This window comes from Thalassophryne amazonica, chromosome 12 (genome assembly GCF_902500255.1).
Source record: "Thalassophryne amazonica chromosome 12, fThaAma1.1, whole genome shotgun sequence".
NCBI classification, from domain to species: Eukaryota; Metazoa; Chordata; class Actinopteri; order Batrachoidiformes; family Batrachoididae; genus Thalassophryne; species Thalassophryne amazonica.
Window position 1 is genome coordinate 76,473,542 of NC_047114.1, and position 23,333 is coordinate 76,496,874.

General features: G+C 46.3%; 1 protein-coding gene across 1 annotated transcript in view; it reads right to left on the reverse strand.

The window, feature by feature from the left end:
• Positions 1–23,333, reverse strand: part of LOC117522153 (corticotropin-releasing factor receptor 2) — a 162,783-nt gene that overhangs the window by 13,692 nt on the left and 125,758 nt on the right. Inside the window, exon 10 of the mRNA XM_034183532.1 lies at positions 777–912. Coding sequence (XP_034039423.1) covers positions 777–912 — 136 coding nt within the window. The remainder of the gene's footprint in view (positions 1–776; positions 913–23,333) is intronic.

A 23,333-nucleotide genomic window follows, 5' to 3' on the forward strand; every position in this document is an offset into this window, starting at 1 on the left:
GACCCCAAGCACACTAGAAAACGAGCAAAATCTTGGTTCCAAACCAACAAAATTAATGCCTCGCAGATGTGAAGAAATCATGAAAAACTGTGGTTATACAACTAAATACTAGTTTAGTGATTCACAGGATTGCTAAAAAAGCAGTTTGAACATAATAGTTTTGAGTTTGTAGCGTCAACAGCAGATGTTACTATTATTGTGAACACCCCCTTTTCTACTTTTTTTTACTAACAGCCCAATTTCATATCCTTAAGAGTGTGCATATCATGAATGCTTGATCTTGTTGGATTTGTGAGAATCTATTGAATCTACTGGTACCTTGTTTCCCATGTAACAATAAGAAATATACTCAAAACCTGGATTAATCTTTTTAGTCACATAGCACTACTATTATTCTCAACACTACAGTAAATGAAGTCCAAGACTTATTCACTGATTTGGAAATGTTCATGTATCCATCCAATGACTTTTCTGAAGAAAACTGGCAATTAAACTGATTATTTACAAGTATTATACGAAACCTTTGCATTACTTGTGCAATCCATCATCTTTTATATTTTTAATTTTTTACATCAAAGTGTAGAGATTTGCTTTCCATTTGAGTTTAAGGAAGATAATTTTAGACATTTTTATTTTTTGTATTTTTTGTATTTTTTTTGTATTTTAAATGGCATAAACAAATTAAAATGTGTGAAATACCACTTTTGGATACTTTTGGAAGGCACAGTATGTGCACGCGTTGCTCACTGGCTTGTTTCTTTTTTTCGTATCCTCACCTGAAAGGACTGTAAGAAGGAGTTGAAGTAGATGAAAACAATTTGTGAAATGTCATCATCTCCTGGATTCACAAAGAAGAGCATGTACGTGATTCCCAGCAAAGGAAGCAAAACCAGTGTCGCTTTAACGGCTTTTCTGTCAGAACAGCGATAAAATATGAATTATTACAACTCACGCTCTCGCTTCTATAACCCCACATTAAAAAAAAAGAGACTGAACCATGAAGCAACACTCATTGGACATGCTTGACATTGAATAGATTTTTTAAAAATCAATGATACCATAATATGTAACCCCAAATCTGAAAAAGTTGCAACAATATGAAAGTGCAATAAATAAAACTTAAAAAAAATGCACTGATTCCTACATTTACTTTGACTTAATTTACAAGTGCGGGAAGCCACCGAGATGCCCATGATAGCTTTGAAAGAATTATAGGCTTCTGTGGATGTGAGTAGAGAAACTGCGAATGGTGCAGCATTTGCCTGTTCCATCCCCATTCACAGCTTCATGTTGGTGTGGCGCGAACAAGGACTGATCAAATCTAGGCTTGGATTTCCCAAGTGCCTTCTGGCAAAGTTCAGCTGAAATTTTGCATGTTTTTTTTTTTTTTTAAAGAAACCCTTCTTCGATATCACTTCATCATGAAGCCGTACAACTGCTGAGTTTCTCCAATCTGTCTTGGTGGCTTCCCTCACTAGTCTCCTTCAGCACGCTCATTCGATTTTTGAGGACTGCTTACTTGGCACAGATTTACCGTTCAGTACCAGACTGTTTGCATTTCTTAATTATTTATGTAAATTAACTCCAAGACATATTCATTAATTGAGAAATATTCATATTTCTATCTGCTAACCTGTCTCAAGAAAACTGGCTTTAAAAGTGATGAATCCTCATATTTAGAATAAGTTTTCCCTGTCCTAAATTCTAAAAAAAATGTGTTGCAGGCCTACAATGCAGGAATGAATTAATAAAAACAAATTAAATTAATTTGACACAATAAAACATGAAATATCTTTGGTTTGTAATATCTGTAATGAAAGATAGTCAAATAAAATATGAGAATCACTGCACTTTGGTTTCTCTCACACTTTATTTCTTAATGTGCATTTTCCATATCATTCCACTTTTTTATAATTTGAGGTTGTATATTTCTGTGTGGCCTTGACAATTAATCAGTTCTAAACCTCACCCATGATTATAACTCATTATTCTTGACTAATACCCAAACCTTTCACTATGGCTAATGGGGATGTCCCGATCCAGCAAAAATTATTGAAACTGGTCTGAGCAAAGCGTCTCTTTGATTGACTGGTGTCAGATAAATGAAACAAGATTCAGTGAATTAGTGCAGGTTCCCTCTCACTTTGTTTCATTTGCATGGTGCCAGTGGAGTGAGCAGGAACTCAGAGCTGCTGCCAAGGTCACCACAGAGATGCAGTTCATGTTTTCACTATATGGAAATGATGAGCCATGTACCTGCTTTTTCCATCTGTATGAGATGCTCAAAGTGCTTTACAATAATGCCTCACATTCTGTTGTGAAAGTGTAGGGACGCGGACCCACAACAGGGGGCGCAAATGAACGGACAATGGAGTAAGCCAAAATATAACAATTTAATGTTGTGAATGTGCATAACAGAGCAACAGACAACACAATTGAGATCAACAGTCAATAAGTCACGGTGACGTGTGGGCAGGCTCGAGGATAGAAGACGTCCGTCCAGAAAAGAGCCGGATCCCACACGCCTTCCACTGCCACTGGATCTGAAGCACTCCGGAGCCACCAAGCGCTGGGTCCCCAGGTGGCCAATGCCGGCTGTCAGATCGGGTACTGCTGGCTGGAAGAACAGACAGGTGATGGTGGGTGCGTGAACACCCAGCAAACAGAAAGGGTGGGAAACACCTCCACCTCTGGAGGTGCCAGTCCGGGAGTGCAGAGGGAAGAGGTGTGGTAAGGCTTGATCTGGGAGACGTGGAAAACTGGGTGAATCTGCAGTGAAGCTGGCAGCTTCAGCTTCACTGCGGCCGGGCTGAGGACCTTGAGGATTGAGAACGGGCCAATGTAACGGTCTTTCATTTCTGGGATTCCACTTGTAATGGGATGTCCTTTGTTGACAGCCAAACCTCCTGCCCGGGCTGGTATGCAGGGGCCAGGGAACGCCGGCGGTCTGCATGGGCCTTGGCCCTCGTCCGGGCTTTGAGCAGGGCAGAGCGGGCAGTGCGCCACACCCGATGGCACCTCCTCAGATGGGCCTGGACTGAGGGCACCCCGACCTCTCCCTCCACAAGCGGAAACAATGGGGGCTGGTACCCCAAACATACTTCAAACGGGGAGAGGCCAGTGGCAGATGAAACCTGGCTGTTGTGTGCGTACTCTATCCAAGCCAGATGGTTGCTCCAGGCCGTCGGGTGCGCTGAGGTCACGCAGCGAAGGGCCTGTTCCAATTCCTGGTTGGCCCGCTCTACCTGTCTGTTAGTCTGGTGATGGTACCCGGATGAGAGGCTCACGGTGGCCCCCAGTTCCCTACAGAAACTCCTCCACACTTGCGAGGAGAACTGGGGACCACGGTCACAGACGACGTCGGATGGAATCCCATGCAGACGTACGACGTGGTGGACCAGGAGGTCTGCAGTCTCCTGGGCTGTCGGGAGCTTCGGGAGGGCCACGAAGTGGGCCGCCTTGGAGAACCAGTCCACTAATGTGAGGATGGTGGTCATGCCCTGGGACGGCGGGAGGCCCGTGACGAAGTCCAGGCCAATGTGGGATCAGGGGCGGTGGGGCACAGGTAACGGCTGGAGGAGTCCCTGTGCTTGTTGGTGGTCTGCCTTTCCCCTGGCGCAGGTGGTGCAGGCCTGGACATACTCCTGGATGTCGGTTTCCATAGATGCCCACCAGAAGCGCTGCTGGACCACTGCCACGGTTCTTCGCACCCCAGGATGACAGGAGAGCTTGGACCCGTGACAGAAGTCCAGGACTGCAGCTCTGGCTTCTGGTGGGACGTAAAGTCTGTTCTTTGGGCCAGTCCCCGGGTCCGGGTTCCGTGCCAGGGCCTCCCGAACGGTCTTCTCCACGTCCCAGGTGAGGGCTGCCACGATAGTGGACTCGGGGATGATGGGTTCCGGTGGATCTGACAGCTCGACCTTGACTTCATCTTCATGGACCCAGGACAGGGCGTCAGATCGCTGATTTTTGGTCCCGGGGCGGTAGGTGATCCGGAAGTCAAAACGCCCGAAGAACAGTGACCAGCGGGCTTGCCTGGGGTTCAGACGCTTCGCGGTCCGGATGTACTCCAGGTTCCGATGGTCCGTGAAAACCGTGAAGGGCACCGTAGCTCCCTCCAACAGGTGTCTCCACTCCTCAAGAGCCTCTTTCACCGCTAGGAGTTCCCGATTGCCGATGTCGTAGTTCCGCTCTGCCGGGGTCAACCTACAGGAAAAATAGGCACAAGGATGGAGAACCTTATCAGACTCTCCGCTCTGGGACAACACAGCTCCTATCCCTGAGTCAGAGGCATCCACTTTGACAACAAAGTGGCGACTGGGATCGGGCTGCACCAGAACGGGTGCAGACGAGAACCAACGTTTCAACTCCTTAAACACGGCTTCGCACCGATCCGACCAGGTAAAGGGGACTTTAGTGGAGGTCAGGGCCGTCAGGGGCTAACTACCTGGCTATAGCCCTTAATAAACCTCTTGTAGAAATTTGCAAAGCCGAGGAACTGTTGCAGCTTCCTACGGCTTGTTGGTTGGGGCCGCCGCTACCTTGGCCGGATTGGGTGCGACGGAGTTGGAAGAGATGATGAACCCCAGGAAGGACAAAGAAGTACGGTGGAACTCGCAGTTCTCGCCCTTCACAAACAGCCGGTACTCCAACAACCGCTGCAGGACCTGACATACATGCTGCACATGAGTCTCAGGATCCGGGGAGAAGATGAGGATGTCGTCCAGATATACAAAGACGAACCGGTGCAGGAAGTCCTGCAAGACGTCATTAACCAATGTCTGGAATGTCGCGGGCGCATTGGTGAGGCCGAACGGCATGACCACGTACTCAAAGTGACCTAACGGGGTGTTAAATGCCGTCTTCCACTCGTCTCCCTTCCAGATCTGAACCAGGTGATACGCATTCCTAAGATCTAGTTTGGTGAAGATTTGGGATCCATGCAAGGGTGTGAACACAGAATCTAGCAGAGGCAGCGGGTATTGATTGCGAAATGTGACTTCGTTCTGCCCTCTGTAGTCTATGCATGGACGGAGTCCGCCGTCCTTTTTGCCCACGAAAAAGAAACCTGCACCCATCGGGGAGGTGGCGTTCCGGATCAACCCGGCAGCTAAGAAGTCCCGGATGTAGGTCTCCATTGATTCGCGCTCAGGACGAGAGAGGTTGTACAACCTGCTGGACGGGTACTCAGCGCCTGGGATCAAATCAATGGCACAATCATACGGACGGTGCGGGGGAAGAGTGAGTGCCAGATCTTTGCTGAAGACGTCAGCAAGATCATGGTACTCCTCCGGCACCGCCGACAGATTGCCTCATTAGCTGTCACACCGGGTGGAACCGAGGATCCTAAACATTCCCAGTGGCAGGTGTCGCTCCATTGCGTCACTACCCCAGACGACCAATCAATCCGGGGATTGTGCTTTAACATCCATGGAAATCCCAAAATCACTTGGGAGGTAGAAGGTGTTACATAGAACACGATCTCCTCCCTGTGATTTCCACCTGTGACCACCAAAGTCACAGGTGGTGTCTGGTGTGTGATTAATGGGAGAAGGGTGCCATCTAGTGCCCGTACCTTCAATGGGGAAGGTAGAGCCACTAGAGGGAGCCCTACCTCCCTGGTCCATCTGCTGTCCAGCAGATTCCCTTCAGACCCCATGTCCACCAGTGATGGAGAGTGAAGGGTAAGATCCCCACAAAGGATCGTCACTGGGATGCGTGCAGATCTACGGGCTCTCCCCGCGTAGATGTTATGGCCCACCCTTAACCCAGTCTCTAAGGGCGGACGTTGAAGATTAACCGATTGGGGCAGTTTCTGTGTATGTGCTCATTAGAGCCACAGAAAAAACATTCTCTGCGAGCCAGCCTCCGTTGTCTGTCATGTGATTTTACGTTAGCCCTGCTCGTGTCCATAGCTTCGTCAGCAGGGGGAGCTGTTGCTCCACGGAGCTCTCAGACTGTGGAGCGTGAGGACGGCGGCACCCTTTCGGACCCGGAAGGAAGAGGGATGGCTTGCGCCCGGCCACGCCCTTCGCCCCGCTCCCGAAGATGTTCTTCTGTCACGGGGTTCTGCTCAAACTGCTCAAAAATATAATAATAATGGCTGAGTCCAAGATGTCTCCCAGCAATATACTTCATTCAGGGCCAGCAATTTCCCAAAAAAAAAAAAAAAACCTCAGACACTGTATGGACAATAGCACCACCCATGCATCACTACCAAAGCTCCAACACCATCTCCTCCCGGCAGCAATATCCCCCCCTAAATACCCAACGCCCCGCCCCTGGGTGTACCAAGAGATAATCAGAGGGGAATGTGTTTTTTTTCCTCTTTTTTTCCCTTTTAACTTTGCCCACCAATCTATAACTCAATCACAATAAAAATTCCTTACCCATCTTTGGTACCCAAAAATAAACAAGGTAACAAATCAGACAACATATCTACACACACAAAAATGGTTCAGCCCGAGGTCAGCTGACTGCTTGAAGTGCGCCACAATGTGCTATTTAAAGCACAACCAGAAAGCACTTCAGTTTAGCCCCGTCAGGATATCTGAGAGCTGCGCAACAACAGGTAAGAGAGTTTGTCAACATTCAATATCAAATCAAATCAATTTTATTTATATAGCGCCAAATCACAACAAACAGTTGCCCCAAGGTGCCTTATATTGTAAGGCAAGGCCATACAATAATTACGGAAAAACCCCAACGGTCAAAACGACCCCCTGTGAGCAAGCACTTGGCAACAGTGGGAAGGAAAAACTCCCTTTTAACAGGAAGAAACCTCCAGCAGAACCAGGCTCAGGGAGGGGCAGTCTTCTGCTGGCACTGGTTGGGGCTGAGGGAGAGAACCAGGAAAAAGACATGCTGTGGAGGGGAGCAGAGATCAATCACTAATGATTACATGCAGAGTGGTGCATACAGAGCAAAAGAGAAAGAAACACTCAGTGCATCATGGGAACCCACCAGCAGTCTAAGTCTATAGCAGCATAACTAAGGGATGGTTCACGGTCACCTGATCCAGCCCTAACTATAAGCTTTAGCAAAAAGCTGAAGGCTCTGCCTCCCATTCTACTCTTACAAACCCTAGGAACTACAAGTAAGCCTGCAGTCTGAGAGCGAAGCGCTCTATTGGGGTGATATGGTACTATGAGGTCCCTAAGATAAGAAGGGACCTGATTATTCAAAACCTTATAAGTAAGAAGAAGAATTTTAAATTCTATTCTAGAATTAACAGGAAGCCAATAAAGAGAGGCCAATATGGCTGAAATATGCTCTCTCCTTCTAGTCCCTGTCAGTACTCTAGCTGCAGCATTTTGAATTAACTGAAGGCTTTTCAGGGAACTTTTAGGACAACCTGATAATAATGAATTACAATAGTCCAGCCTAGAGGAAATAAATGCATGAATTAGTTTTTCAGCATCATTCTGAGACAAGACCTTTCTAATTTTAGAGATATTGCGCAAATGCAAAAAAGCAGTCCTACATATTTGTTTAATATGCGCATTGAATGACATATCCTGATCAAAAATGACTCCAAGATTTCTCACAGTATTACTAGAGGTCAGGGTAATGCCATCCAGAGTAAGGATCTGGTTAGACACCATGTTTCTAAGATTTGTGGGGCCAAGTACAATAACTTCAGTTTTATCTGAGTTTAAAAGCAGGAAATTAGAGGTCATCCATGTCTTTATGTCTGTAAGACAATCCTGCAGTTTAGCTAATTGGTGTGTGTCCTCTGGCTTCATGGATAGATAAAGCTGGGTATCATCTGCGTAACAATGAAAATTTAAGCAATGCCGTCCAATAATACTGCCTAAGGGAAACATGTATAAAGTGAATAAAATTGGTCCTAGCACAGAACCTTGTGGAACTCCATAATTAACCTTACTCTGTGAAGAAGATTCCCCATTTACATGAACAAATTGTAATCTATTAGATAAATATGATTCAAACCACCGCAGCGCAATGCCTTTAATACCTATGGCATGCTTTAATCTCTGTAATAAAATTTTATGGTCAACAGTATCAAAAGCAGCACTGAGGTCTAACAGAACAAGCACAGAGATGAGTCCACTGTCTGAGGCCATAAGAAGATCATTTGTAACCTTTACTAATGCTGTTTCTGTACTATGATGAATTCTAAAACCTGACTGAAACTGTTCAAATAGACCATTCCTCTGCAGATGATCAGTTAGCTGTTTTACAACTACCCTTTCAAGAATTTTTGAGAGAAAAGGAAGGTTGGAGATTGGCCTATAATTAGCTAAGATAGCTGGGTCAAGTGATGGGTTTTTAAGTAATGGTTTAATTACTGCCACCTTAAAAGCCTGTGGTACATAGCCAACTAATAAAGATAGATTGATCATATATAGGATCGAAGCATTAATTAATGGTAGGGCTTCCTTGAGCAGCCTGGGAGGAATGGGGTCTAATAGACATGTTGATGGTTTGGAGGAAGTAACTAATGAAAATAACTCAGACAGAACAATCAGAGAGAAAGAGTCTAACCAAACACCGGCATCACTGAAAGCAGCCAAAGATAACGATATGTCTTTGGGATGGTTATGAGTAATTTTTTTCTCTAATAGTTAAAATTTTATTAGCAAAGAAAGTCATGAAGTCATTACTAGTTAAAGTTAAAGGAATACTCGGCTCAATAGAGCTCTGACTCTTTGTCAGCCTGGCTACAGTGCTGAAAAGAAACCTGGGGTTATTCTTATTTTCTTCAATTAGTGATGAGTAGTAAGATGTCCTAGCTTTACGGAGGGCTTTTTTACAGAGCAACATACTCTTTTTCCAGGCTAAGTGAAGATCTTCTAAATTAGTGAGACGCCATTTCCTCTCCAACTTACGGGTTATCTGCTTTAAGCTGCGAGTTTGTGAGTTATACCACGGAGTCAGGCACTTCTGATTTAAAGCTCTCTTTTTCAGAGCAGCTACAGCATCCAAAGTTGTCTTCAATGAGGATGTAAATCCAAAATAATATCCAAAGTAATATCCAAAAATAGGGACATACATACCCAAAATGTGCACCCTCAACCGCGCTACAACTGGGGAGGAAGTGTATATGAATTCAAGCAGAGAACCAGTGCGCTGTAATCACACAGTCCCTGAGCACAGAGGGAGGGAGAAGGAGGGGCTTGCAAGGCAGAGAGGGACGCGGTGCTGCAAGCACCCCGTCACAGTATCCTCCTCCTCCCCAAGATTGACACTGCACTGCAACCTGGAGAGATAATCAGCCACCATATTGTTCCTGCCGGCCCGATGACGGATTCGAAACTGGAATGGCTGCAGGGACAGGTACCACCGAGTGAGACGGCTGTTGTGATTTTTCATGGAATTCATCCAGGTCAGAGCACGGTGGTCAGTCTCTAGGTCGAATTCCCTTCCCAGCAGATAGTACCGCAAGCTCTGCAGGGACCACTTGATAGCCAGGCCCTCCTTCTCCACCGTCGAGTACCTGGTCTCCCGAGGCAGCAGCTTGCGGCTTAGATACAAGATGGGATGCTCTTCTCCTGGAGTCCCCTGAGCCAGGACAGCTCCGATCCCAAGGGCCGATGCATCGGTCTGGACCAGAAACCTCTGGTTGAAATTGGGACTCCGCAGGACAGGTGGCGTACACAGACAAGTCTTCAAGGTCTGGAAAGCAGTCTCGCAGTCCTCACTCCAAATGACAGGATTCCTCCGATTCTTCGCAGTGAGGGTGGTCAGGGGAGCGGCGATGGAAGCAAACTGCGGGACAAACCTCCTGTACCAGCCGGCCAGCCCCAGAAAGGACCTCACCTCCTTCTTCGTGCGGGGCTGTGGACAACTGCGGATCGTCTCCACCTTGTCCAGCTGTGGACGGACCTCACCATGCCCCAGCCGATAGCCGAGGTATTTAACTTCCTCCTTGGCCCACTCACACTTGGACGGATTCGGCGTCAGGCCCGCCTCTTGAATCCAGCTCAGGACCCGTTCCAGGTGCCGCATGTGCTCCTCCCAGGTGGCACTGAAGATGACAACATCATCCAAGTAAGCAGTGCAGCAGTCCTCACACCCATGCAAGACACAGTCCATTAGCCTCTGGAAGGTGGCAGGTGCTCCGTGCAGCCCGAAGGGCATCACAGTAAACTGGAAGAGGCCTCCGGGTGTCTGCAAAGCAGTGTAAGGGTGACACGACACTTCCAACGGCACCTGCCAATAGTCCTTGCAAAGGTCCAACATTGTAATGAACCGGGCCCGTCCAATCTTCTCCAGCAAGTCGTCAATACGAGGCATTGGATAGGCATCAAACTCTGACACTGCATTGAGCTTCCCGGAAGTCAATGCAAATGTGCAGCGAGCCATCCTTCTTTACCACGATGACCACTGGACTGCACCACTCGGACCGTGAGGGTTCAATCACACCCAGACGCTGCATTTCCTCTACTTCCTTCAGAAGCTTCCCCACCAGGTGTTGTGGCACCCGGTAGGACTGCTGGCAGATTGGACCCCTCTCTTTCAGACGGATGGCATGCTTGATCAGGTCGGTCTTCCCCGGGCTGACCGCAAACAGCTTTGACACACGCTGGAGCACCTCGCCGAGTTGACTGGCCTGAGTAGTGGAGAGGTGGTAGATCACAGGCTCGGCAGACTGGATGGAACTGACCACAGATGATGACTCCTCCTCCTCATCACTATCCACCTCCGTCACCAACAGAGAGGCCACTGGAACCAAGGCAGGCGCTTCGTTCCACTCCTTCAACAAGTTAACATGGTACGTCTGCTTCGCCTTTCTCTTCTCAGGATGGTAGATTTCATACGTCACGGGGCCCATCTTCCGGAGCACCATGTAGGGGCCCTGCCACTTGGCAAGTAACTTGCTGGTGGAGGACAGCAACAGGAGCAAAACCTTCTGACCGGCCTTAAATTCTCGGTGTCGGTGTATGTTGACCATAAAATTTTATTACAGAGATTAGAGCATGCCATAGGTATTAAAGGCACTACGCTGCAGTGGTTTGAATCATATTTATCTAATAGATTACAATTTTTCATGTAAATGGGGAATCTTCTTCACAGACTAAGGTTAATTATGGAGTTCCACAAGGTTCTGTGCTAGGACCAATTTTATTCACTTTATACATGTTTCCCTTAGGCAGTATTATTAGACAGCATTGCTTAAATTTTCATTGTTACGCAGATGATACCCAGCTTTATCTATCCATGAAGCCAGAGGACACACACCAATTAGCTAAACTGCAGGACTGTCTTACAGACATAAAGACATGGATGACCTCTAATTTCCTGCTTTTAAAGTCAGATAAAACTGAAGTTATTGTACTTGGCCCCACAAATCTTAGAAACATGGTGTCTAACCAGATCCTTACTCTGGATGGCATTACCCTGACCTCTAGTAATACTGTGAGAAATCTTGGAGTCATTTTTGATCAGGATATGTCATTCAATGTGCATATTAAACTAATATGTAGGACTGCTTTTTTGCATTTGCGCAATATCTCTAAAATTAGAAAGGTCTTGTCTCAGAGTGATGCTGAAAAACTAATTCATGCATTTATTTCCTCTAGGCTGGACTATTGTAATTCATTATTATCAGGTTGTCCTAAAAGTTCCCTGAAAAGCCTTCAGTTAATTCAAAATGCTGCAGCTAGAGTACTGACAGGGACTAGAAGGAGAGAGCATATCTCACCCATATTGGCCTCTCTTCATTGGCTTCCTGTTAATTCTAGAATAGAATTTAAAATTCTTCTTCTTACTTATAAGGTTTTGAATAATCAGGTCCCTTCTTATCTTAGGGACCTCATAGTACCATATCACCCCAATAGAGTGCTTCACTCTCAAACTGCAGGCTTACTTGTAGTTCCTAGGGTTTGTAAGAGTAGAATGGGAAGCAGAGCCTTCAGCTTTCAGGCTCCTCTCCTCTGGAACCAGCTCCCAATTCGGATCAGGGAGACAGACACCCTCTCTACTTTTAAGATTAGGCTTAAAACTTTCCTTTTTGCTAAAGCTTATAGTTAGGCCTGGATCAGGTGACCCTGAACCATCCCTTAGTTATGCTGCTATAGACTTAGACTGCTGGGGGGTTCCCATGATGCACTGAGTGTTTCTTTCTCTTTTTGCTCTGTATGCACCACTCTGCATTTAATCATTAGTGATTGATCTCTGCTCTCTTCCACAGCATGTCTTTTTCCTGGTTCTCTCCCTCAGCCCCAACCAGTCCTAGCAGAAGACTGCCCCTCCCTGAGCCTGGTTCTGCTGGAGGTTTCTTCCTGTTAAAAGGGAGTTTTTCCTTCCCACTGTCACCAAGTGCTTGCTCACAGGGGGTCGTTTTGACCGTTGGGGTTTTTCCATAATTATTGTATAGCCTTGCCTTACAATATAAAGCGCCTTGGGGCAGCTGTTTGTTGTGATTTGGCACTATATAAATAAAGTTGATTTGATTTGATTCGGGCTTGGCGGTCATACCACAACTTCTGGGACTGCTGGGCCCCCCGTAGGTTGCTCTCCGCTTCCTCCCGATAGTAGGCCAACTTTTCCCGCATCTCAAGTACAAACTGGACCACACTCCGTTCACTAGCTGCAGATGAAGGAGCCTCCCAACTCTTCCGCAGCAGGTCCAGTGGCCCTTGAACATCCCAGCCATACAACAACTCGAACGGGGAAAAACCCGTGGATGCCTGAGGGACCTCATGGTAGGCAAACAGCAGGAAGGGCAACCATCGATCCCAGTCCCGTCCAGTGTCCGCCACAAACTTCTGCAGCATCTTCTTGAGGGTTTGGTTGAACCACTCGACCAAACCGTCTGTCTGTGGCTAATACGGCGTGGTCTTGATCGGCGAGATTCCCAACTGGCGATGGAAGAGGTGCAGAAGCCGTGAAGTGAATTTGTCCCCTGATCTGTCACAATCTCCTCTAGAATACCGACCCTGGAAAACAACTGCACAAGACAACGCAGCACAGCAGGGGCAGTGACGGTATAAAGTGGAAATGCCTCGGGGAAACGTGTGGCATAGTCTGAGACCACTAATATGTATTGATGGCCCCAGCTGCTCTTCACTAATGGACCGACAACGTCCATAGCTATACGCCGAAATGTTGTGGAAATCACCGGCATCGGTCGGAGGTAGGCTCGATCGGATTGGCATACATGGGAAGGTTTCTGGCAGATAGGACATTTGCAGTACATACAGTACATTTGCACATCACAGTACATGGAGGGCCAATAGAATCGGGAGGCTATGCGCAAAATGGTTTTATTACGACCCAAATGACCAGCCCAGGGCAAGGTGTGTGCCAAGTGCAGAATCATCTGTCGACAGGCCACCGGAACGACAAGGCGCTTGACACCGTCAGTCACTGCATAAAGGACACCATTATCAAGAATTAAATACTCTTTGTCCCCTTGTGCCAAATTCTGACCCACAACCACCTTGTCAAACAGCGGCAGGAGACACCCATCCCCCTTTTGCAAGGCCCCAATGTCTCCCGGCACCTCCCACAAGTCCCTTGTAAGCCCTTTCTCACAGTCGGGCTCCCTGGATTTCAGCCCCTTCTCAAAACGCCGCTGGCGGCGAGACTTCCATGGCCCCTTGACCCCTCCATCAAACAGACTACTATCCAACATCGAAAAGGGGTCTACACATGTTTCCTGAACCGCCTCCGGTATGGTCATCACTCCAGCCCTGGCCTGGGCCCGGGTGATCGCAGGACCTGATAAGCTGTTCCCAATGTCACTATCCTTTTCATCCAATAGTACATCCAGCAGCACTGGTAAGTCCCACCCCAAAATGGCCGCAACAGGTAGCTTGTCCGCTACCCCCACCGTCAGCAAATAGGGCTATTCATCCACCACCACCGTCAGGTCTGCTGTTGGATAGGAATGTCTGTCCCCATGCACACATAAAACATCCTCCTGCCTGCTAAAGTCCACAATCTCTGTCGATACAATGTCTCTCCGCATGAGGGTCAGGAAGCTACCAGAATCCACAAGAGCAGTCACAGGCTGGCCATTAATGGTAATGTCTTTAAACCGCTGCCTTCTTTTTACAGCCTTTTCCACCTCCGTCCTGGGAGTATAACAGGCACCAGTCAACTTTGCTTTTCTGAGTGGACATAAGGACGCTTTGTGCCCCAGCTGTTGACAGTAGTAACAGACAAACTCCTTCCCGCCACCTTGTTGACCAGGAGCTGGGCCCAGATCCGCTGGTGCCTGGTAGCTAGTCCGGAATGCTCGTCGGGGCTGCACCATGGATTGACAGCCAAGTCCACCAGGATGTACAGGTGGGCCTCCCCTCCGCGCATTAAGATACTGCAGTGCTAGCCTGGCTGCAGCTAGTCCGTCCACAGGCTCGTGCTCCTTCACTCAGGTACGGATGTCAGCTGGAAAGACCCGCAGAAGCTGCTCCAGGATGACCTGTTCCCCGATCTGCTCCTTGGAGTGCTGCTCAGGACGGATCCATCGACGATAGAGTCCCTTCAGGCGATTGTATGTCTCTGTTGGGTTTTCCCCAGGTGGAACCAGGCTGGACCGGAACTGCTGACGATACGTCTCCGGCGAGATGTCAAACTTGGCCAGGAGCGCCACCCTCAGGTCAAGATACAGGTGGGCCCTCTCCTCATCCATTGCCGTATAGGCCTCCAGTGCCTTACCACTAAGTAACGGCACCAGACGGCAGGCCCACTCATCCTGCGGCCACCCCCATGTCTTAGCAATACGCTCAAAGCGAAGGAGACAGTTTTCAATGTCCTCTCCCGCCACATACTGAGGGATTTTAGGGTCACCATAGGGTCGAACCTCAGGCCTGGGGCGTTCCTCTTCACCACTCACATGAACACTGGGTAGATCTATAGAGGAACTTTGATGTCGCCGAGGAGCAGGTGTTGGCAGAGTCAGCCGTGGGCTTAGACTAGCCTCCTCAGTTGGCGACTGAGCCCCCTCAGGTAAGGGGACAGACATTGCTGCTCTCTGCTCAGCCATGGGCGCTTGCTGGTCCTGCTGTGCTACTGCCAAACACGCCCAGAGTTCTTTCGTGTCTGCTGGCTTATCATAAAGGTTTTCATTAGGTCCAGGAGCTCACCTATTGACTCAGCTTCTCCATGATTTACCAGCTCCTCCTCTTCCTCCATTTTATGCCGCTGGGACCGACGTTTTCTTCGACTCGCCATCCCACTTCTGACACCATATGTCACGGGGTTCTGCTCAAACTGCTCAAAAATATAATAATAATGGCTGAGTCCAAGATGTCTCCCAGCAATATACTTTACTTAGGGCCAGCAATTTCCAAAAAAAAAAAAAAAACCTCAGACACCATATGGACAACAGCACCACCCATGCATCACTACCAAAGCTCCAACGCCATCTCCTCCCGGCAGCAATATCCCCCCCTAAATACCCAACGCCCCGCCCCTGGGCGTACCAAGAGATAATCAGAAGGGAATGTGTTTTTTTTTCCTCTTTTTTCCCTTTTAACTCTGCCCACCAATCTATAACTCAATCACAATAAAAATTCCTTACCCATCTTTGGTACCCAAAAATAAACAAGAAAACGTAACAAATCAGACAACAAATCTACACACACAAAAATGGTTCAGCCCGAGGTCAGCTGACCGCTTGAAGTGCGCCACAATGTGCTATTTAAAGCACAACCAGAAAGCACTTCAGTTTAGCCCCATCAGGATAGCTGAGAGCTGCGCAACAATGGGTTAGAGAGTTTGTCAACATTCAATATCCAAAAATAGGGACATATAGACCCAAAATGTGCACCCTCAACCGCGCTACAACTGTATATGAATTCAAGCAGAGAACCAGTGCGCTGTAATCACACAGTCCCTGAGCACAGAGGGAGGGAGAAGGAGGGGCATGCAAGGCAGAGAGGGACGCGGTGCTGCAAGCACCCCGTCACATCTTCAAACCGGTTGTCTAACCGTATGACCAGGTCGACAAGCCCGTCAAAATCCTGCGGCTCATCCTTAGCCAGCAGGTGCTCCTTCAGGACCGGAGACAGTCCGTTTACGAAGGCGGCGCGGAGTGCAACGTTATTCCAGCCGGACCTCGCAGCCGCAATGCGGAAGTCGACTGCATACTCGGCTGCACTCGAACGTCCCTGTCTCATTAACAGCAGCACGGTCGAAGCGGTCTCGCCTCTATTGGGATGATCAAACACCTGTTTAAACTCCCTCACAAACCCAGTATATGTCGTTAGGAGCCGTGAATTTTGCTCCCAGAGCGCCGTAGCCCAGGCGCGTGCCTCTCCTCGAAGCAAATTAATGACCTAAGCCACCTGGCTGGCTTCTGACGCGTACATGACGGGACGTTGTGCAAAGACGAGCGAACACTGCATTAAGAAGTCCACGCACGTCTCGACACAACCTCCGTATGGCTCCGGAGGGCTTATGTATGCTTCGGGGGGGGGGGGGGGGGGGGGGGGGTCATTGAATCACCACTGGAATGTCTGTATCTAGTGCTCGGTCAGCTGGAGGAGGTGCTGCAGCAGCGCCCTGAGTGCGCGCTTCCACCTGGGCGGTGAGAGCCTCCATCCTCCGATTGAGTATAACGTTCTGCTCGGTTACTAAGTCCAACCAAGCAGTGACGGTGGTTAAGATGTGCTTCATCTCACTCAACAAGCCTCCTGCTGACGCCTGTGCACCCTGTGTTTCCATTGACGGTTCAATCGATGGTTGATGTCCCTCGGGATCCATGACGCTGGCCGAGAAATCCTGTTGTGAAAGTGTAGGGACACGGACCCACAACAGGGGGCGCAAATGAACGGACAATGGAGTAAGCCAAAATATAACAATTTAATGTTGTGAATGTGCACAACAGAGCAACAGACAACACAATTGAGATCAACAGTCAATAAGTCACGGTGACATGTGGGCAGGCTCGAGGATAGAAGACGTCCGTCCAGAAAAGAGCCGGATCCCACACGCCTTCCATTGCCACCGGATCTGAAGCACCCCGGAGCCACCAAGCGCTGGGTCCCCAGGTGGCCACTGCCTCCGGCTGTCAGATCGGGTACAGCTGGCAGGAAGAACAGACAGGTGATGGTGGGTGTGTGAACACCCAGCAAACAGTCAGAAAGGGTGGGAAACACCTCCACCTCTCAATCACAGTCACACAGGAACAAAAACGTGCAGCGCCTGAAGGACTACTTATCCGAGGAGCGAAGACGTCGTCTCCTCCCAGCTTCCAGCTGCTGACCAGTCAAACAGGTACGCCTGCAAATGTTCAGAAAGTTGTATAACACAAAACCATGGCTGAGTGTTTACCTGATCGGTAGACGATTTCTTGGCAGTGAGATTATGATGCTGCCCGGCATTTATGGAGATGTGGTTGCTGATGTTGAATGACAGCTGGTGCTTGTTGATGAGTGATGGCTGTCACTCCCGGTTGCTCCGGCGCCCTCTCGTGCCTGAAGCCCGCACTTCAGGCAGGGCGCTCTCTGGTGGTGGGCCAGCAGTACCTCCTCTTCAGCGGCCCACACAACACATTCATGCCGATGTGAGGGTGCTGCCATACAAGGCGCTTGCGACACACCAGGAGCAATTAGGGGATTAAGGAACTTGCTCAAGAGCTCCTTCGTGATTTTCTGGTCAGACTGGGATTTGAACCAAGGATCCTCTGGTCTCAAGCCAAACACTTAACCACTAGACCATCAGCTCCCCTCCTAAATGTTCTGGTTAACTTTATCTGGCTCTCTTCCAATAACCTGTTAAATAGGAATCCTTTTATTTCCCTATAAATGATTAAAAAAACTGATTTTTTTAAACAATGTGAAATACTATATTCAAATAATATAACATAAGTACACTCTTTGTACATTCCACCTTCAAACACAGACTCATACGACCATCCATGAGAAATCTACTTAAAGCTCCCAATTTTCTATAGGAATCCAAACTTCGTACAGGCACTGCACTAGTCATGTATAAATGTCAAAGAAACAAACAAATGAAAAGAGTCACCATTGTGGTAAAATACGAGGTCTATTAGATAAGAAACCGACACTTTTATTTTTTTTGTAAACTATATGGATTTGAATGACGTGCGATTACCCCAATCATGCTTGAACCCTCGTGCGCATGTGTGAGTTTTTTCACGAGTGTCGGTGACGTCATTTCCCTGTGGGCATGCCTTGAGTGAGATGTGGTTCAGCCCTCTCAGCTGAATTCCTTTGTTTCACACGCTGCTCGAGACGGCGCGTGTTGCTTTATCAAAATTTTTTCTGGACCTGTGAGGAATATCCAAGTGGACACTATTCGAGAAATTTAGCTGGTTTTCGGTGAAAAGTTTAACGGCTGATGAGAGATTATGGGCTGTTTCTGTCACTGTAAGGACTTCCCACGGAGCGGGACGTCGCCCAGCGCTTCCAGGCGCTGTCGTCGGCCTGTTTCGACCTGAAAACATCCTAATTTAAGGCTTAATTCACCCAGGACGTCGTGAGAGAACAGAGAAGATTCAGAAGAGGCCGGCATGAGGACTTTATGCGGACATTCCACTGTTTAAGGACATTTTGTAATGAAAGACGTGCGCGCAAATCTGTGTGCGCCGTGACAGGAAAAACACCTCCGTGTTGATAACCATTTGTAAAATTCAGGCGGCTTTTGATGGCTTTCAACAAGTGAGTAACTGAGAAATTGTTTAACAGCTGGGCATGTTCCAACTTGCCCGTTAAGGTTTCCAACGGAGGTGTTTTTCTGTCGCGACCCCCCGCGGTCAGCGAGAGGGTGGGCGACTCCTCACTCAAAGACTGCCCACAGGTGAATGACGTAACCGACAGGCGTGAAAAAACTCTTGCATGCCCACGAGGGTTCAAGCATGTCTGATGTAATCACACGTGATTCAAATCCATATGGTTTTTGAAAAAAATAATAAGGTCGGACAGACCTCGTACAGCTATAATTAATTAATCCAAATTTTTATATGTCAATGATTTGGTCATGCATGAAAAGTCTTGATGATGAACTCTGTATAAGATTGGCAGTGGATATTTTGTTGGATACTGCAAACGCACCTAGTGCTATTTGACTGGATCTCTTCGCTGATTGGCTAGTTCAAATGATGTCATCGCAGAGTTTATTTTAACATGGTGGCGCCCTCGGCAAAGTTGAACTGTAAGATATTTCACAGTACTCGATACCGGCAAATGGCGGGTTGCGCTGTTTTGCCGGCCATCTAAATTTATTCACGACAGACGGAACAGAACGGCCGTGGTCGGGCGGGAACTTAAAGGCGATCGGAGTTTAAGATCTCCTTATTTCACATTCATGATAGTAGCTCAATATTTGTGATTTTCATTATTGAAAATTGGCATATTTTACCATTCACTATTTTCAGGGGTGGACTGATCGAAGGTTTTGCAGACATGACACTGACAGAAAAACAGGATAAACACACGTGCCGACGTGAACTTCTGTATTTTCGTTTTTATTCTGTCTTGAATTTGCAAGTTTTAGAAATCACATATCTAAGAGATTATTTCTGTTTACCATGGCATTTTGAATGTTTTATCATGTTAGCTACACAAAACGAGGCCCCTTAAGGCCAAATAAAAAAAGTTGTTTATCATCCCCGCCCGACACAGAAAATTACCAAGACTTACCGTGCCACCGCATGGCACCGCATTATTTCCATCGCATGGCAAAAAGCGCCGGAGGAAATAATTTCAGGCACAGCAGTGGAAATAATTTTACTACTACTACTACTTTTAAGATTAGGCTTAAAACTTTCCTTTTTGCTAAAGCTTATAGTTAGGGCTGGATCAGGTGACCCTGAACCATCCCTTAGTTATGCTGCTATAGACTTAGACTGCTGGGGGGTTCCCATAATGCACTGAGTGTTTCTTTCTCTTTTTGCTCTGTATGCACCACTCTGCATTTAATCATTAGTGATTGATCTCTGCTCCCCTCCACAGCATGTCTTTTTCCTGGTTCTCTCCCTCAGCCCCAACCAGTCCCAGCAGAAGACTGCCCCTCCCTGAGCCTGGTTCTGCTGGAGGTTTCTTCCTGTTAAAAGGGAGTTTTTCCTTCCCACTGTCGCCAAGTGCTTGCTCACAGGGGGTCGTTTTGACCGTTGGGGTTTTTATGTAATTATTGTATGGCCTTGCCTTACAATATAAAGCGCCTTGGGGCAACTGTTTGTTGTGATTTGGTGCTATATAAATAAAATTGATTGATTGATTGATTAATAATTTTTGCCATACGGTGGAAATAATTTTGGGCACGGCTATGCCATGTTTTTGAGCTGTTTTTAGCGATGGCACCCAAAACGGCATAGAATCCCTCCGTCATTTGGTCATTTTCTGTTCTGAATCAAACAACTTTATGGCACCCAAAACAGCATTAAAAGATGAAAAATTAGCACCAACACTCAATGTTGAAGGTGCTGCCATTTTGAAATAAACTCTTCCATGACATCATTTGAACTAGCCAATCAGCAAGAAGATCTGGCCAAATAGCGCTAGATGCATGTTTGCCGTATCTGGCAGAATATCCACTTTGCATAAGATTAGAGCAAAAATTTGAAACTGAACTCAACATTCACAGTTTTCAAAGCAAAAATCCTATCAGTCGGTCAAAATCGCCTCCTCTCCTCTGGAAAGGAACTTTTTCAGTCCTAATGTATCTCAAGAATGAAACTACATGTTTTCCTTCAATAAAATGAGGTGCACAGGATAGTTAATGTTTTTACATCTTACAGAAGTGTGATGTTCAGCTGTTTGGGTTTGAAGGGCACATTTTCGTGCATGAATTAGAATGTTTAAAATCAACACAGTGGACTGTTGCATTGTGCATATACGCAACATCTGTAGTTCCCCTCTGGAATAGAGGTAAGAATTATTATTATTATTATTATTATTATTATTATTATTATTATTATTATTATTATTATTATTATTATTATTATTATTATTATTATTATTATTATTATTATTATATTTGTGACATAGTTTCTAAAGGAGGCAGAGTAGAATGAAGTAGAACATCCCCAAGGTTTCTATCTCTTGAAAACACATCTTGAGGAAACTCATTAAATATGTGAGAAAGAAGATTATCTGATTTTTTTTAAATAATAATGTTTTTGTAAAACAGGTTTAACGCTCTCAGCTGCTCTAGAATATTTCGTGATGAATAACAGAGCTTTTGTCTTCTTTTTAATTACTTTTAGCTCTCTTAAGAAGGACATCTCTGGACATCTTATTTTTTTCAGCAACTGAGTCTAATTGGCTCTCTCTTTACAGCCACATGCTTGAAGTTTCTCCTTCAGGGATTGTATATGTCTTCTTAAGTCATGGGGATCTTTGCAAATGAGGTTTAACCTACAAAACTGGCTGTAAGGCAACTATTCGTTGGGGGGGATAATGATCAACTCTGAAAAGACTATTACAATCTCTTGGTTTTGGTGCACAGATCTGTAGATTTAGGTGTCAAGAAAGTTTCAATTAAAGTTCAAAGAAAATTTTAGATGTTGGAAAATTGGGTTCAAACAATACAAAGGGATTGTAAAGAGACAGAATATGTCATATACATTTCTCAATCATGTTCGAAATTTAGGTTTAGTATTAAGTTGTCGTTGTTGTCCTTTCAGCTGCTCCTGTTTTTTTTTTTTTGTTCGGGTCACCTCATTATCTTTGTTTTTCCAAATATCCTATGTGTATACGCAACCCAGTCTCATGCCAGTTCTTGATTAAATCATAAAAAGTGATTTAATCTTTTAGTTTGTGATACTGTCATGAAATGAGTCACATTTGCGCAACGGTATAACAAAATTAATCTGTGATGGTATCATGAAATTTGTGGTAACGGGGGGGTGATTGTGGTTAGGGTTAGGCGCAGGGTTAAAAACAGTGAACTAAACTTGACGGCGTAATGAAAATGTGATGCATTTTGTGATGGTATCATAAAAGAAAAAAGTGTGACTGGGCAGGGACAGGAGTAAAATTACAAGGTGCATCCAGAAAGTATTCACAACACTTCACTTTTTCCACATTTTGTTATGTTACAGCTATATTCCAAAATGGAGTGAATTCATTTTTCCCTCAGAATTCTAGTCACAGAACCCCATAATGATAACATGAAAAAAATATTTTTTAAAAATGTTTTGCAAATTTATTAAAAATAATAACAATAATAAAAAACCTACAAAATCATGTGTACTTAAGTATTCACACCCTTTGCTCAATACACCTTTGGCAGTAATTACAGCCTTAAGATTTTGGGCAATTTTACTCATTCCTCTTTGCACCACCTCTCAAGCTCCATCAGGTTGGATGGGGAGCGTCGGTGCACAGCCATTTTCAGATCTCTCCAGAGGTGTTCAATCAGATTCAGGTCTGGGCTCTGGCTGGACCACTCAAGTACATTCACAGAGTTGTCCTGAAGCCAGTCCTTTGACATCTTGGCTGTGTATTTAGGGTCATTGTCCTGCTGAAAGATGAACTGTCACCCCAGTCTGAGGTCAAGAGCGCTCTGGAGCAGGTTTTCATCCAGGATGTCTCTACACATTGCTGTATTCATCTTCCCCTCAATCCTGACTAGTCTCCCAGTTCCTGCTGCTGAAAAACATCCCCACAGCATGATGCTGCCACCACCATGCTTCACTATAGGAATGGTATTGGCTAGGTTAATGAGCAGTGCCTTGTTTCCTCCAAACATGAGTTCAACCATTGTCTCATCAGACCAAAGAATTATGTTTGTCATGGTCTGAGAAAAGGATGAGGTCCCGTTTGGCAAACTCCAGGTGGGCTGCCATGTGCCTTTTATTAAGGAGTGGCTTCTGTCTGATCACTCTACCATACAAGCCTGATTGGTGGATTGTTGCAGTGACTGTTGTCCTTCTGGAAGGTTCTCCTCTCTCCACAGAGGAATCTGGAGCTCTGACAAAGTGATCATCAGATTCTTGGACACCTCCCTGACTAAGGTCCTTCTCTCTTGATTTCTCAGTTTAGACAGATGGCCAGCTCTAGGATGAGTCCTGGTGGATCCAAACTATTTCCATTTATGGATGATGGAGGCCACTGTGCTCACTAGGACCTTCAAAGCAGCAGAAATCGAGAGAATCCTGTCTCAGACATGTACAGACAATTCCTTTGACTTCATGCTTGGTTTGTGCTCTGAAATGCACTATCAACCAGTGGTGGGCACAGTTCCGATAATCCGATAACAGATAATTATCGAAGATAATGTTTTCATTATTGGATTATGTTTTTAGATAACTTTAAAAACCATTATCGGAGTAATTATCTTCCAATAAATTTTTGTCCGATAATTTTTAGACAGATAATGTAGTAAACAAAGCTGAACAGCGGCAAACATTTTTAAAATTTAAAATCAGTTGAGCACCTACCTGTTAAAAG